The 14622-nt window shown below is 39.4% G+C and overlaps 1 protein-coding gene across 2 annotated transcripts in view; it reads left to right on the forward strand.

Annotated features, from left to right (window-relative positions):
* Positions 1-1110: 1110 nt before the first annotated feature.
* The window catches only part of LOC122554156 (serine/threonine-protein kinase N2-like), a 117200-nt gene continuing 103688 nt past the window's right edge, over positions 1111-14622 (forward strand). Inside the window, exons 1-2 of one of the 2 annotated variants that reach the window (XM_043698731.1) lie at positions 1111-1321; positions 1542-1678. In XM_043698731.1, the coding sequence (XP_043554666.1) occupies positions 1658-1678 (21 nt within the window). In that variant the 5' untranslated portion in view covers positions 1111-1321; positions 1542-1657. Of the gene's footprint in view, positions 1679-14622 lie in introns of both variants that reach the window. The other variant, XM_043698732.1, reaches the window with a different exon arrangement.

Raw genomic sequence — 14622 nt, forward strand, 5'->3', positions numbered from 1 at the left:
TGACATTTTGAGTCCTACATAGAACATAGAACAGTACAGCACAGAACAGGCCCTTCAGCCCACAATGTTGTGCCGACCACTGATCCTCATGTATTCATCCTCAAATTTCTGTGACCATATGCATATCCAGGAGTCTCTTAAATGTCCCCAATGACCCTGCCTCCACAACTGCTGCTGGCAACGCATTCCATGCTCTCACAACTCTCTGTGGAAAGAACCTGCCTCCGACATCCCCTGTATACTTTCCTCCAACCAGCTTAAAACTATGACCCCTCGTGTTAGTCATTTCTGCCCTGGGAAATAGTATTGAGCTATATTGAATTTGACACTTTGTTCTTCTCTTTACATAAGTTTTTGTGTAAGCTTCACATTAGTTACCTCCTTTACATTACTTGTCACTGTGCAAAGAAAAATCTTCAACCTGCACACCTAATCAGTTACACATTAGTGGGCACTTTGATTATATGGCACTATTTTGAAGACACCAATATTTATCCCTCAATCAACATCAGAGAAAATAGATTTTCTGACCATTAATTGTTGCTTGTGGGAGCTCACTGTGTGCAAGTGTGCTGTTTGCATTTTCTACATTACAATAGAGAGTACACTTCAAAAGTGCTTATTTCGATTTTGGACTGCATTAAGTGCAGCTCTGCTTAGGTCTTTTGGGACAGTGGTAGTGTCCCTTGCCTCAAGGCCAGTAGAAACTGAGTTCAGGACCCACCTGCTTCAGATGAGGCATGTCTGAACAGGCTCATTGTAAAAACAATTATAAATGCAACTCTTTATGAAAGATGTTTCCAAGGTGACGCAAGTTAGTGGAAGGGGCTCATTGTAAAAAAAAATTATAAGTGCAACTTTTTATGAAAGATGTTTCCAAGGTGGCACAAGTGAGTGGAAGGAAGAGAATTGGCAGGTAGGTGTACTGTCAAAAGTTTGTTGAGGTGGAAGAGGTTTATTCAACCTCTGTTGGATTGACAGCCGCTGGAAACGAAAGGAAAAAACAAAACTGAGCAGTTAGAGCAAAGAACAACACACAAAAGAGGTGGAGATATTGATGGTGATTTGTTTGAAATGTGTTGGGAAGAGGGAATCACATGATGGGTTAGTGAACGCAGAGGGAAGGAGCAGGCGGGCTCTCCTCAGAGGGCGGAGGCTAACGTTTTTAAACACTTGGTTTGTGCCCATCCTTCTGAAGGAGGGGAGAAAAAAAAGAGACAGGGGAAAGAATTAAAACCAAAAAAAAGTGAAAAGTTTCCCGCAAGTTTGAGAGAGCGAGACAGCAGCAATTCTCTTCATAACCGAAGCTCAGAATTTGGAAGTAAATGGCTAGCTGACACTTTAAGCTCTCCTCCCTTTTGGGTTTAAGTTTTGAGAAAAATATTTTTTGGAGTTTTGTGTGTGCATTTTTGTTTGGACATTAATAGAGGTTTGGGGAGGGAGGGGGCTGTGTCCGGCGGGGAGGATGCGCTGAGGTGGGTCGTCTTCCTCTCCCTTGCGTTTTTTTTTATGTTTCTTTATTTTATATATTTAAAAAAAAGTTCTATAAACAGCCCCCTCCCCAAACCAGTCGGCAGTTCTGAGGAGGAGGTTGTGGATTTCGGCAGCACCGTCGTCGGCCGATCCGGAGGAGAGGGAGAGGGAGAGGGAGGCCAAGATGGCGGCGGATCCAGTCCAGGTAAAGAGGCTTCGTCTGTAACTGAGGGAGGGAGAGGGAGAGTGTGAGGGGAGAGAGGGAGAAAATGTGTGTGAGAGAAAAAGGGGAAAAAAAAAGTGGGACGATGAGGCTTCTCGGGGTAAGAGAGTCAGAGGGTGTGGGCAGCGTTGCTCGGCTTTCACACACACACACTCTTCCAACTTTGTAGTAAAATGTGTGTTTTCTTTTAAATGTATGATCTACGACTTTCTCTTTTTTTGTTTCTCCCGTTTTGATTTCCCCCCTCTCTCCCCACAAACGTTCGCCCTCTGCCTGGTTTTCAAGTTTTTTTGTTTTGCAAACTGCTCTCCTACCACAACAACTGAGGAAAGTCAGTCAGATCCTTGACAAATTTTTCTTCACTTTGGCCAAAAACAAGAAAAAAAGGGAAGGGTTGGTTGGGCGGAATGGGGGTGGGCAACGGTTGAGATAAATTAATAATTTTTAAAGTAGAGGGAGAATAACTGTTGAGGGTGATTTTAAGTGTTTATTTGAGGGGGGGGGGGTGTGGAGAGGGTGAAAGCGTGTGTTTGACTGTGGGCAAGTTTTCTTTTGGTCGATCCCTGTGTGTATGTTTTGTTTTAAGTTTTTTTTTGATGTGTAGAAAAGTTGGGAGTCCAGAAGAGCCTGACCTTCCAGGCCTTGAGGTTAGCTTTAATATCAACCACTGAAGGGGGGGGGGTTGGTGATGAAGGAAAACTGCTTAATTGTTGTTGGACTCTTGGCCGCCTGCCCAGCACCGAGTCTCTCGTTTCTTTAATATCCTTTAATGGAGGCGTAAAGCGAGTTTGCAAATTCCTGCTTTTCGGAACAGTTTATTTTCTAACTTGAATCTTCAGTTCTGTTTCACCTTCACTGTGGCCACAGTGAATACATGTCACTTTTAGATATGGGAAGGAAGTAGTGCAATGTGGACATCATTCGTTTTCTTTCAGATTCGGTAGGAATAGACCGGTTTTGTGTATTTAAGGTAATTCGTTGTTTAAAATTAGCCCCCTTATCGTTCCAATTGATTTGAGTAGACTGAGGTTTTCTCTTATTGGACATGAAATCTTTTGTTCTGTACTGGCTGCATCAGTTGGATTGATACATTTTAATGAGTCTTTGAAATTGCACATTACTTTGTCAGTTGTGGAAAAAACAAATATAAATGTTTGTCAAAGGTCACAATTATGTAAAAGCTAAAAACTGTCTTTCTGCAAACAGACATGTGAATCATTACAAATTGATAAATACTGTCCAGGAAATCATTAGGAAACTAAATTTTGAAAAGAATTAGAATGAAGTTTCCATTCAACTATTTGAATGATCTCATGTAATTGGAACCTGCTTCTGTAGTAAATTCTGCAAATGTACTGTTTAGGATATCATATGTCCTCACAATAAATGTACATGGGCATAACTGAGTGTGTGTTACTTTGTAGTAAAACATTCTTTTCCTGTCAGCTGATGTTACAATCCAAGTCTAGTGTCATAATTTTGTGGATAAAACATAAATCTTTCTGTCATGCGGCACAAAGAGGATCAGAAAACCTCTGTGACAGAGTTTCCTTATTTTAACATTTAAATGCTTAAAGGAGGATGAGAACAGCCCATATATTTACGAGGTGGGGAAGTAAACAAAAACTACATGTATATAAGTTTTAAGGTACGTGAGATGAACAGGAACCACGTGACTGACTTCACCATCTATTACCACGTCTCAAAATCTGCTGTCTTGTGCACTCACGAGGCATAACGCTAACATTTTTAACAAAAAAAGTTGACTGAGTTAGTTAAGTCAAACCACAATAGTTTGAGAATTGTGTTTTTTTTTCTGTTGCCCATACCATGCTTGTTTATCTGAAAGTATGTTGCTGGAAAAGCACAGCAGGTCAGGCAGCATCCAAGGAGCAGGAGAATCAACATTTCGGGCATGAGCCCTTTATGAAGAAGGCTCATGCCCGAAACGTCGATTCTCCTGCTCCTTGGATGCTGCCTGGCCTGCTGTGCCTTTCCAGCCACACATTTTCAGCTCTGATCTCCAGCATCTGCAGTCCTCACCTTTCTCCATGCTTGTTTATCTGGCCATTATCATTTCAAGATAATATGATTTTTGATTAACAACAGAAAATGTTATTTATAACTGTCATTTTGCTCCCAGATGTTGCTGCACATTGTACAGTCATTAGTGAACATATCCATTTGACTTTTATGCTGGAGCAAAGGTCCATCATAATTTCAGAAGTGGGGACATCAGCTGATCAGTGTTCAGCACAATTTGCAGCTCTTCAAACACTGAAGCTGTCCTTGTCCAAGTGCCGCAAGACCTGAACAAAACAAGGCTTGGGCTGACAAGTAGTAAGAAATATTGCTTGCACTTGTAAGGAGTGAATGATATTTTTCAAAGAGCAAATCTTAGTCATTATCCCTTTGATATTCAGTGGTATTATCACTGTCGAATCACCTACTATCGACATAAGGATACTCTTGACCAGAAGCTGAAATGGATTGTGGCTACAAGAGCAGGTTAGACTAGGAATCCTTCAGCAAGTAACTTGCCACCTAAATCCCAAAACCCAGTCCACTACACACAAGCTAGGAGTATACTGCATGAGTGCAGCTCCAACAACACTCGAGGTGTTTGACCACATAGAGGACAAAGCAGCCAGCTTGATATCCACAAATATGCCCACCACCTCTGAGACGGTGACAGCCATTAATGGTAGAAATTTACAAGGCTCCTTAGACAGTGCCTTCCATACCGTGGAGCACTGGCATCTTGAAGAACGTGGGAACACCAGCACTTGCGAGTTCTCCTCTAAGCCAATCACCAACCTGCCTTGAAAATATCTGTTTCTTCAACCTCGCTGGGTCAAAAGTCTAGACTTCCCAGTAGCATCATGGATGTACCTACACCAGATGGATTGCAGTAGTTCAAGGAGGTAGCTTATCATTATAAGGGCAGTTAGGGATAGGAAATAAATATTGACCCAACTTGTGGTGCTTGCATCCCAAGATTGAATTTTTAAACTGATTTGGACATTATTGAAATCTTTTTAATATACGTATAATATTCACTTTTATTTTTGGATATTCCTTGACCTCAGCATGTCTTTGTAATTGATTTTATAAGAATAACAAATGTGTAAAGGATTGCTTGGGAATTAAATGTGAATGTATTTCAAGCATAATAGATCCCCTCTTAGGTTAACAAATAAAATTGATAGCGAAATACCATAGAGACATGTCTAATTTTGAGCTCCACAACGATGCATTTGGTGTATTTTCTTGGACAGAAGCACAAAATGCACGATAACCAGTCAGCCACCCATTTTTCCAAACTACCAAATATTTTTTGCTTCAGTGCTGAAGACTAATTTTACCCTGTAGTTCTATCCATCTTTGTCAACTTTCCTCCCTTTCCAGTCTTAAAGTGGTGAAGTCTTGTTAGTATTTGATTCCATCACTACCTGTCACCATCCAACACACTAATCAACTAGCTGCAGGTTGAATCTGAGCTATGGGAAGCCATTTAGCTTTTGTACCTGGGCTGTTGTCTTTGTGCGATCTTGGTTCATCCAGGAACATACTTGATGTGACTTTGTTTGTTTGTTTTTACCTGGTTTTCCTTCTGGTTTTTCAAAGAAAAATCCGATTTAAAATTCATTGATTTAGTGACAATTGCCTTTTTGATCAAGGAATTCTAAATTCCTGCCAGACTTTGTAGAAGTATTTCCTAATTTCATTCCTAAAAGGTCTGACTCTAATTTTGGGAGCAAATTACGACACATGCTGGAATCTACTGAAAACAACAAATACTGGAAATCACAGTGGATCAGGCGGCATCAGTGGAGAAAGAGGGGCTAATGTTTCTGGTCGAGCTGACTCTTCGTCAGAGCTGCTTTGTTGGCTCTGAAGAGTCACCTAGACTCTACATTAGCTTCTCTCTCACTTTATGAATGCTGCCTGACCTCCTGTGATTTCCAGCATTTTGTTTTCTGACTCTAATTCATTTGGGCTGTTTCTCTAATCGTGCATTAAACAATCAGCAAAATTAATTTTCTTACCTATGTGCCTAGGTTCTCCTTGGAAACATTTTTGAACTTTAGTAAATTTGCAGTTTGAGAACTGATTACTTAGACTAGTTTGCACTCACACAACCAGTATATCCTTCCCAAATGTGATATTTGTAAATACTATAGTTGTGGTCTGACCAAAGCCCTTTTAACAGGAATCTAATGAGGTGGGAGAAATTGATATAAAAGCCAGAGTTCCATTAGCCTGGACTTCTCACTTGCCTATTTTGAAATTCATTGACAACAGTTTTTTGTTTGTTTGTTTAATCTGAACATTTCATTTTAATTTTGTACTTTTATCTGCACAACTTGATAAAGTTGCTTGAGGGCTTTTGTGGTATAGCCGTAGCATCCATATGTCTGAGCCAGAAGGCCTGGTTTGAATCCCACCTGTTCCAGAGATGTCATAACATATCTGAACAGGGTGATCAAAAATATTTATAATGTCGCCTAAGGCTAATCTTGGCCATTGATAAATAAAAATATCTATTTATGGCTCCTGTGATGTAATGTTAGTGATCCTACTTACTACTTGCCTACTTCCTCTTAAACCCTTGGAGAAAACAGCCTGGTCCAGAGGGATTTGTAATATTTTAGTCCTATTAGTTTAATTGGTGCTTTTGTTTGTGTGATAATTTTCAATATTAGCATCCTTGGAATACCTGACATGGTGACCTCTTTCTGTACTGTAAAATTGGGCTTTAAGTAATTATCAACATTTCTGTCATTTCTTACTTTCATTGACAATGACCAGATACCAATTTTTAGCTTTGAATTATTTGCCAATATTTTGATCAACCATGAGAGCCAAACCTCCTCCTCCTGATTTCATTTGAGGTCTGCATGCCCACTTTTAGTGCATGTGACAGATAGTAGTCCAGAATGTGGTGCTGGAAAGGCACAGCAGGTCAGGCAACATCTGACGAGCAGGAGTGTCAATGGTTCGGGCAAAGCCTTTTATCAGGAAGGTAGCAGCCTGTGACAGATAGTAGCCAAGTGACCATGGCTACTTCTAGGATACCCTCTGCTGCCCAAATTAAGAGCTAACTGGCACTAATGGAGAGTCAGACTTTAGGTCTTCAAGGCTAATAAGGCTCAGCTACTGCTATAACTAGTTGACACATAGGGAAGAACCACAAGACTTGCCATTCCAGTATTTCTTTGGACCAGTAAGATCATACATTGGCACTAGTTATGTACTTGTTAAATTGGCTCCAAAAGGAATGCAGGTTCAACTCAGAGGCTGATTGGCAACATAACTGATGTCTTGTTATGAAAGGCCTTATTAGTGGATGTTTATGGGGCAAAAGAGATGAAGGATACTTTGCACTCAAAGGAAATACATTTTGTTATTCAATTGAGAAAAGTCCATGTGCTAATATTATTGATTCAGGAGTTAATGTTCAAAATGGTAGCACTAGGAACAAGCAAAGAATAATGAAACCTTAGTTTTGAAAAGTGAACAGCCAAGGCCTGTGAAGAAATGCAGCAAATATATAAAAATAGTACAGTAGAAGTGCCTCTACTCCCATGAAAAATGACATATCTCAGTCAAGAGTCAAAAACTGATAGATATCATCAAGAAAGAAAGCACTTCAAGAAAGCTAAAAGATCTGAAGACAAAACCATAGCTCCACTGTAGGGGAGTGAAGTTGCAAGAAACAGTGAGTTGTGAGGAATTAGCTCTTTCTATTTTTAAATAGCAATGTTTTGGGGGGAGGGGAGGGGGAGGAGGAGAGAAGGGAGGAAAAACATTGGAGTGGAGGACTTAAAATACCATTTAGGTTATCTGTTCCTCTGTTTGCTTGGCAACCAAAAGGGAAATTAATTGTAGATACTTATCTGTGGTTGTGATGTGAATGATCTTGAGTAGCTGCAAGTGGCCCAAAATTGTATAACATCAAACTGGGCTTGTGTACTTTTCCATCTATGGTATTTGGAAGAATCTGGTGGAAAGGAATGATTTCTGTTCTACAGAATTATGACTTCTCACAGCACCGAAGTGGGTTACTTGGCATATACATGTTAAGAGTGTACAGGAATCCTACCTTCAAAAGATGAGTCGTGGATATTGGTAATTTGAAAAGTATCATTGAGTGTTCAGATGGCAACCAGCGAGAAAATTGGAGGAGCTAACATTGGGTGATAAAGATAGTTATGGAAAATATGATTGCCTCTTTATCATGCTTCCCTTGTCCAGAATATTAATTTGATAGCAGAGAAACAGTGTTGTAGCTGGGGAGTTTGCAAAGAGAATACTTTTAGACGAAGGAGTCTGGAACTTGGGGGTAGCTCGATTGAATGAGAGAAATGCTAGGGCATATACTTTCGAGTTACTGAACCAGACATCTGGAAACTAATCACTGCATGTAACAGAAGAATTTTTAAAAAGTAACCAGAACTCGGCTGCAAAAAATCATGATGCAAAGACTAATGTAAGCTTTAAGGAGCAAATTGAGACTTTAGCAGAGAGGAAAGTGGTGGCAGGAGAGAAGTAGGTTGTGTCAGTGTGTCTCCTAACTGCTTCTCCCCAGAATAGGAAAGAAACTACTGGAAACTGACCCAAATTTTTATTTGGATGTTTGTCTTGCACATTGACAGTTGCACTAAACAATAAGAAATATGCTTGTGACATTGAAGTAACCAGAAAAGCTCTGGTGTTAGTGATGTGAACAATTTGCAGAACAGTGTTTATTTGCAAGCATGATCGTGAACTTCTGATTTGTCACTTTTTAATTTTCCATCACTTTTTCTCACTGATATTTCTGTTTTTGAATTGCACTGTTCCATCATGACTTGATGCTAGTTTCTGGAAAAGCATTTTTTCTTTCAGCTGAGCAGTTTGCAGCCTTCTGAACGCAATACTAAACGGAGTAATTTCTGACCATGAATTCTTACGTATCATTGGCTTTCTGTTTTTTTTTCTTTGCTTATTTTCTTCCATTTTGTCAGTAGATTTGCCCCATCGCCATTTCCTTTCAGATAACCATTTCTGTCATTTAGCTTCTGCTCACTTTTGTCTTTGGATCCATATTCTGCTCAAAACCTATGACATTTCTAACTCTTCCTAATCTGAGGAAAGATCATAGACCTCAAATGTTAATTCTATTTCTCTCTCCACCAATCCTGCTGAATATGCTGCATTTCTCCCTCAGCATTTTCTTTTTGTTTCAGATTCCTAACATCTGCAGTATGTTGCTTTTTGTTAATGATTGCTGCTTAAATGCAGGTGAACATCTCCTGATTAGGAAACGCCTTTTCACATAGCAAATGGATAGGATCTGGAATGTAGTGTTTGTGTGGAGGAAGCGGTCAATTGAGGCTTTTCAAATTGAGAATTGGATTGTTGTCAGAAAAGGGGAAAAAGAAACAGGGAAAGTAAAGTGGCACTGGGTGAATTTTCCTTCAAGGGACCAGCACAGGTGTGATGGGCTGGAATGTACTCTGTGCTGCAACTATTCTGTAAGTCTGCTGGCAGTTATAAGGAATACATCTCTCTTCCCTTCAACTGGATGTAATAAAAGTTTAGAGTTTTGCTTAAATGACAACTCAGAAACGACGACGAAAAGTATATTATAAGCTTAAGTCCCTTTTGGTGAGGTTGATTGTGCAATCCCCTAACTCCAGTGAGGTGAGGTATAGAGTATGATTTTGCCCTATTAAAATCCTGGCAGATAATTAAAGCGGCAGATAATTAAAGCACAAGATAATTGACATTCTGCTGTGAGTTGCTGGAGGTCATGTCTGTGTTACAAAATAAAGAACAGTACGGCACATGAACAGGGCTTTTCGCTAACCAAGACTGCACTGACACATGATGCCTTTCTAAACTTAAAATCTTCTTGCCTCTTTGTGGTCTTTATCTCTCTTTCTTGCCTGTTCATACATCTGTCAAGTTACCTCTTAAATATTGCTATTGTATCCACCTCTGGCACTTATTCCCTTTTTACCTTAAACCTTTATCCCCTATTTAAAAAAAAATAATGGGTCCCAGCATTAGTGATAACCGAAAGAACTGTGGATGCTGTAAATCTAAAACAAAAACAGAAGTTGCTGGATAGGCTCAACATGTCTGGCAGCACCTGTGAAGAGAATTCAAAGTTAACCAGCGATTCTGAGAAAGAGTCATCGGACCCAAAATGTTAATTTTGATTTCTCTTCACAGATGTTGCTAGACCTGCTGAGCTTTTCCAGCATCTGTTTTGTGTCTGCATTGATCCCTGCAGAGCACCACTGGTCTCCGATCTCTAGTCTGATAAACACCTTTCCACTGCCACTCTGCCTTGTATGACTAAGCCATTTCTATAGCTATCTTGCCAGCTCACCATGGGTCCCATGTGATTTAATCCATTGTATCAGCCTACCGCACCGGACCTTGTCAGAGACTTGCTAAAGTCTGTATAGACCACATCTACATGCTGCCTCATTGATCATATTTGTAATTTCCTCAAAAAATTCAATCCAGTTTGAGAGAGAACCTTTACCATAAAGCCAAATGCTGCCTATCACTAATAAGGCAGTGAATCCTATCCCTAAGAATCTTCTCCAATAATCTCCTGAACCACTAAGGTAAGGTTCACCGGCATGTAATTTCCTGATTGTTCCTTTGTTTAAGCAGGGCAATAGGAATAATGTTGGCTCTTCTCTAGTCCTCTGGGATATCTCGTGTGACTGAAGAGGACACAGATTTTGTATAAGGCTCCAGCAATTTCCTCACCTACCTCCTGCAGCATTCTGGGATAGATCCCATCAGGTACTGGGAACTTGTCTACCTTTAATGCTTTTTACAATACCATCTTTTATTTATGAGTATGCATGTCTGGAGACTCATCATGCACCATGACCCCTCCTTTGTGCATATGAATGCAAAGTATTCTTTAAGGACCTCGCCCACTCAGGCTCCACCCATAAATTCCCTCCTTTGTCCTTGAGTGGACCTACCGGTATAGCTGGTATTTGGGTTCTGAATCTAGAATTGCATCCTAGCACATGGGTGGAAAGGGCACTGCATTTCTTACTGAAATTCTTCCATTCCATTCTCCAAGTATAGTCTTTAACTGAGTTGCAGTGAACTATAGCAGTAATAGAATTTTGCTGCTTTTGACTTTCATAAACCAGTGTACCTTTGCTCTTGGCTTTTTTTTCAATATTTAATATTAAAGGTTTGTAACATAGTTTAGTTTATTTAGAGTTACTAATTTTTTTCTCACATGAAGTGATTTTCATGAATTAATTATCCCGAACCCAATATCTGTCTCTTAACAATTGTATAAGGAAGACTGGAAGTGAAGGCTATTAGGAAGTAACTGAAAGTATTTTATCAATGGTGTGACTAAAAACAGTTTATAATCATTTGTATGAATCATCATTTTGAAATTTGTATTGCAGACCTTGTTTGTTTGAGAGACTGTGTGCAAAAGGGATTTTGCAACTGAATTGATTCTGTCCATTTCCAATACCCAACTATAAGTTTCCAGAAAGTTAACCAACCAAGTTAGTGCAAGTGTGACACCATCAGTCCTTGAAGCCATGGCGGCCAGCAGACACAAATGTAGCAACTCTAATAGCCTTTGCTCAGAGCTTACAGATCACCTGATGGCAGTATGTCTGCCTGATCTTTTTGTTTAGGAAAAAGGTAGTCATGGTGTCATTTGATAGTATGGGCAAATTTGGCTGCATTGTAGTTATAGGTTCTGGTGTCATAACTTACCAACTCAAAAGATCAAACGTATTTTGGATAACCAAAAGAGCAATTTGGGAAGAATTCAAGGGTGTAACCCACTTGCCTTTGACTGCGTTCTCTTCAAGAATATCGTGTCATTCAGAAACACTTGAGTTTCTTACGTAAAATATTTAGCATAATAGATATAATGCTGTCTTGAATAATGCAGTTAAATGAATTTAGCTAAATAATAAACTCCTTGATGGGATACATTTCCAAATTAAACTGGTGTAGATGTGAGCAGAATTTTTATGTAGTTAGAATGGGTAATTTTTGTTTTGGAACTGCTTTTCCTTTCACTATTAAGCTGTGATGTAATGTTTGTTTTGAATCCCCATGGAATTTGACTCATTCCTTGGTACAGACAATCTTATCCAGTTGTTCCATATTGTGATTATGCTTACACAGCTTCATCATCATCATCATCTCTGGCCTACATCAATAATATTCTAAGACTTTATAGCCACTTTAGTTGGTTAAAAATTAAATTTATAACTTTGTATGGGCTGTTTTGTAACAACCTTAAATATTGTGTTTTAATGGCATTTTGATTTTCTGCTCTAACATGAAAGATGGAGGATTGTCAGTTCACCACTTCTAATGATCACTGTCAAAAAAAAAAGTTGAATGCTGATTACTGGGTATTTTCAGTTGCTATCGGTAGCCAGTTACGGAGATCATACAAAGTTAGAATTGCAACTAAGAGTCAGATATGTTGCCAAGATTGTGAATGGTCTGAGGAGGGGAGAGGTGTTAGGAATCAGTGACCAGTGTATGGAAACTTAGCAAGCCTCAGTTTTATGTTTGGCTTGCAGCCAGCCATGTGACATCTGTATTAGAATTGGCAACACTGGCATAATGTTACTTAAGATACCTTGTATTCCCATTTTATAATGCTTGACCAACTATTGGTAACTGAAGTAAACCTGACAGCTTGGAAAACATTCTTTTAAAAGAAAAATGACTGACTCTTTAATGCTGCTAAGTCCAGATACCATATGTTCTTTGACTTGTAGACCCTGCCTTCTGGAGATCAGCAAATCTATGCTGAGATAAGGGGAGCCAACCAAAATTGGAAATGATATTCTCTCCGTGACTGTGATGCATTGTTCCTGCTGACCTTTCTGCCATGTCTTTGCTTCATCAAGTTCGGTGGATCTTCTCTGATTTGCTTCCAATCTAATTATTTTCCGTCATCTCCAATATTTCTTAGGCCATTGTGTGCACTGTTGTATCTGAAGTTTCCCAAAAATCTGTGCTTGGTCACTTTATTCTAATCTGATTATTAGTATGTACACCACAGACTTGCTACTAATTCCATCTTTGTCCAAAGTTTAACCAAACTGTTCATTTGCAGTTTTTTGCATCTCATTCTTTCTAAGATGAAAAATAAATCTAAACCCATATCTACTCAGCCACAATGGCTACCCAATTCCAACTCTGTAACGTTGTCAGCTTCCAGTTCCTGTGTCAGTTCATCAGTTGTTGGGAACCTTCATCTATAAACCTTCATCACTCGTTAATCTTGACTACAGTATTTGTCATTCACTTAGCTTGCCTCAAATTCCAGAAAAGTCAGCTCTGAAAAAATTTGGTTTTCTGCTTTCCCAATGCCTTACTTTTCAAAACACTTATATCCCTTTTGTAGCCAAGCCTTATCCTTATACTTGGAGAAAGTGAGGAATACAGATCCTGGAGATCAGAGTTGAGAGTATGGTGCAGAAAAGCATAGCAGGTCAGACAGCATCTGAGGAGCAGGAGAATTGATGAATGATGAAGGGCTTCTGCCCGAAATGTTGATTCTCCTGCTCCTCAGATGGCTGCCTGATCTGCTGTGCTTATGTATATATACCTGTCAAGCCTTGCGGTACTCAGTCGTATTTCTTCAATCTTCTGATTCTGGCCTCTTCTGCATGCTGCCTTTACTGTCTACTTGTTGTGCCCTTCAACTGTCTAGTTCCATACCCTAGTGGAATTCTATCCTAAAACTCCCCTTATTTTCCATTTCTCCTCTCCACTCCTTTTAAGACTATTCTTTCAAATCCACTGCTTTGCCAAGCTTTGATTGTTGATCCAAAACTAGAGACATTGGGAGGGGACAGTTTCTTTTTCTAATATCATTATCTTCTGGTGTTCTTTGTTATCCAACATGAAATTTATGTAAATAGATTACATTTAAATGAAAAGAGGCATTGTTTCTTTTATTTGAATTCAGTAATTTGCTTATGTTTGCATGCTAATACAAACATCTTAATTTTTTTGTCTTTCTCCATAGCAGTCTCTTCAGTTGTGTTTTTTACCGAGCGATGATACAATGTCAAAAGTTAATAGTGCTGCTAGTCCGAATTCTGGTAGTCTTCGTTTTTCTGTACAACTGGAGCTGTTAAGATGTGTGTTATCCTTTTATTGCTATCTTAGTTTTGACTTGCTGTTACCCCATTAATGTGACTGCTTATCTGCAATGGCAGTAATAAATCTGATACTTTTTTTTAAACAGTCAAGTTTGAGTGCAGTAGTATGCTGCACTGTAATGCTTAGTTAAGGTTGACACATAGTAATGGGCCTGTACTAGTGACTTGTTGATGTGCACATGTAGACTTGACATGGTACCTTGGCCATAGTGCATAAGTTTTGATAGTTTTCTGGCTACAGCTATAATAGCATAGTACCAACCAGGATGATGATGATGAAATGATCACTATTTTAAATGGAAAAAGAGAGAGAGAGTCTCTATTTAGTGACTTAGAATCATAGAGAAGTAAGCACGGAAACGGACCCTTCGGTCCAACTCCTTCATACTGATCAGAATCCTAACCTAATCTAGTTCTATTTGCCAGCACTTGGCCTATTTCCCTCTTAAACCCTTCCTATTCATATACTCATCCAGATGCTTTTTAAATGTTGTAATTGTACCAGCCTCCACCACTTCCTTTGGCAGCCAATTCCATAAACGCACCACTCTCTGAGTGAATAGATTGCCCCTGAGGTCTCTTTTATATCTTTCTCCTCTCACTCTAAGTCTATGCTTTCTAGTTCTAGACTCCCTCACTGCAGGGAAAAGACTTTGTCTATTTATCCTATCCATGCCCCTCATGATTTTATAAACCTCTAGAAGGTCACCCCTCAGCCTCTGATGTTGCAGGCAA

This window comes from Chiloscyllium plagiosum, chromosome 11 (assembly GCF_004010195.1).
Source record: "Chiloscyllium plagiosum isolate BGI_BamShark_2017 chromosome 11, ASM401019v2, whole genome shotgun sequence".
In the NCBI taxonomy this organism is placed as follows: Eukaryota; Metazoa; Chordata; class Chondrichthyes; order Orectolobiformes; family Hemiscylliidae; genus Chiloscyllium; species Chiloscyllium plagiosum.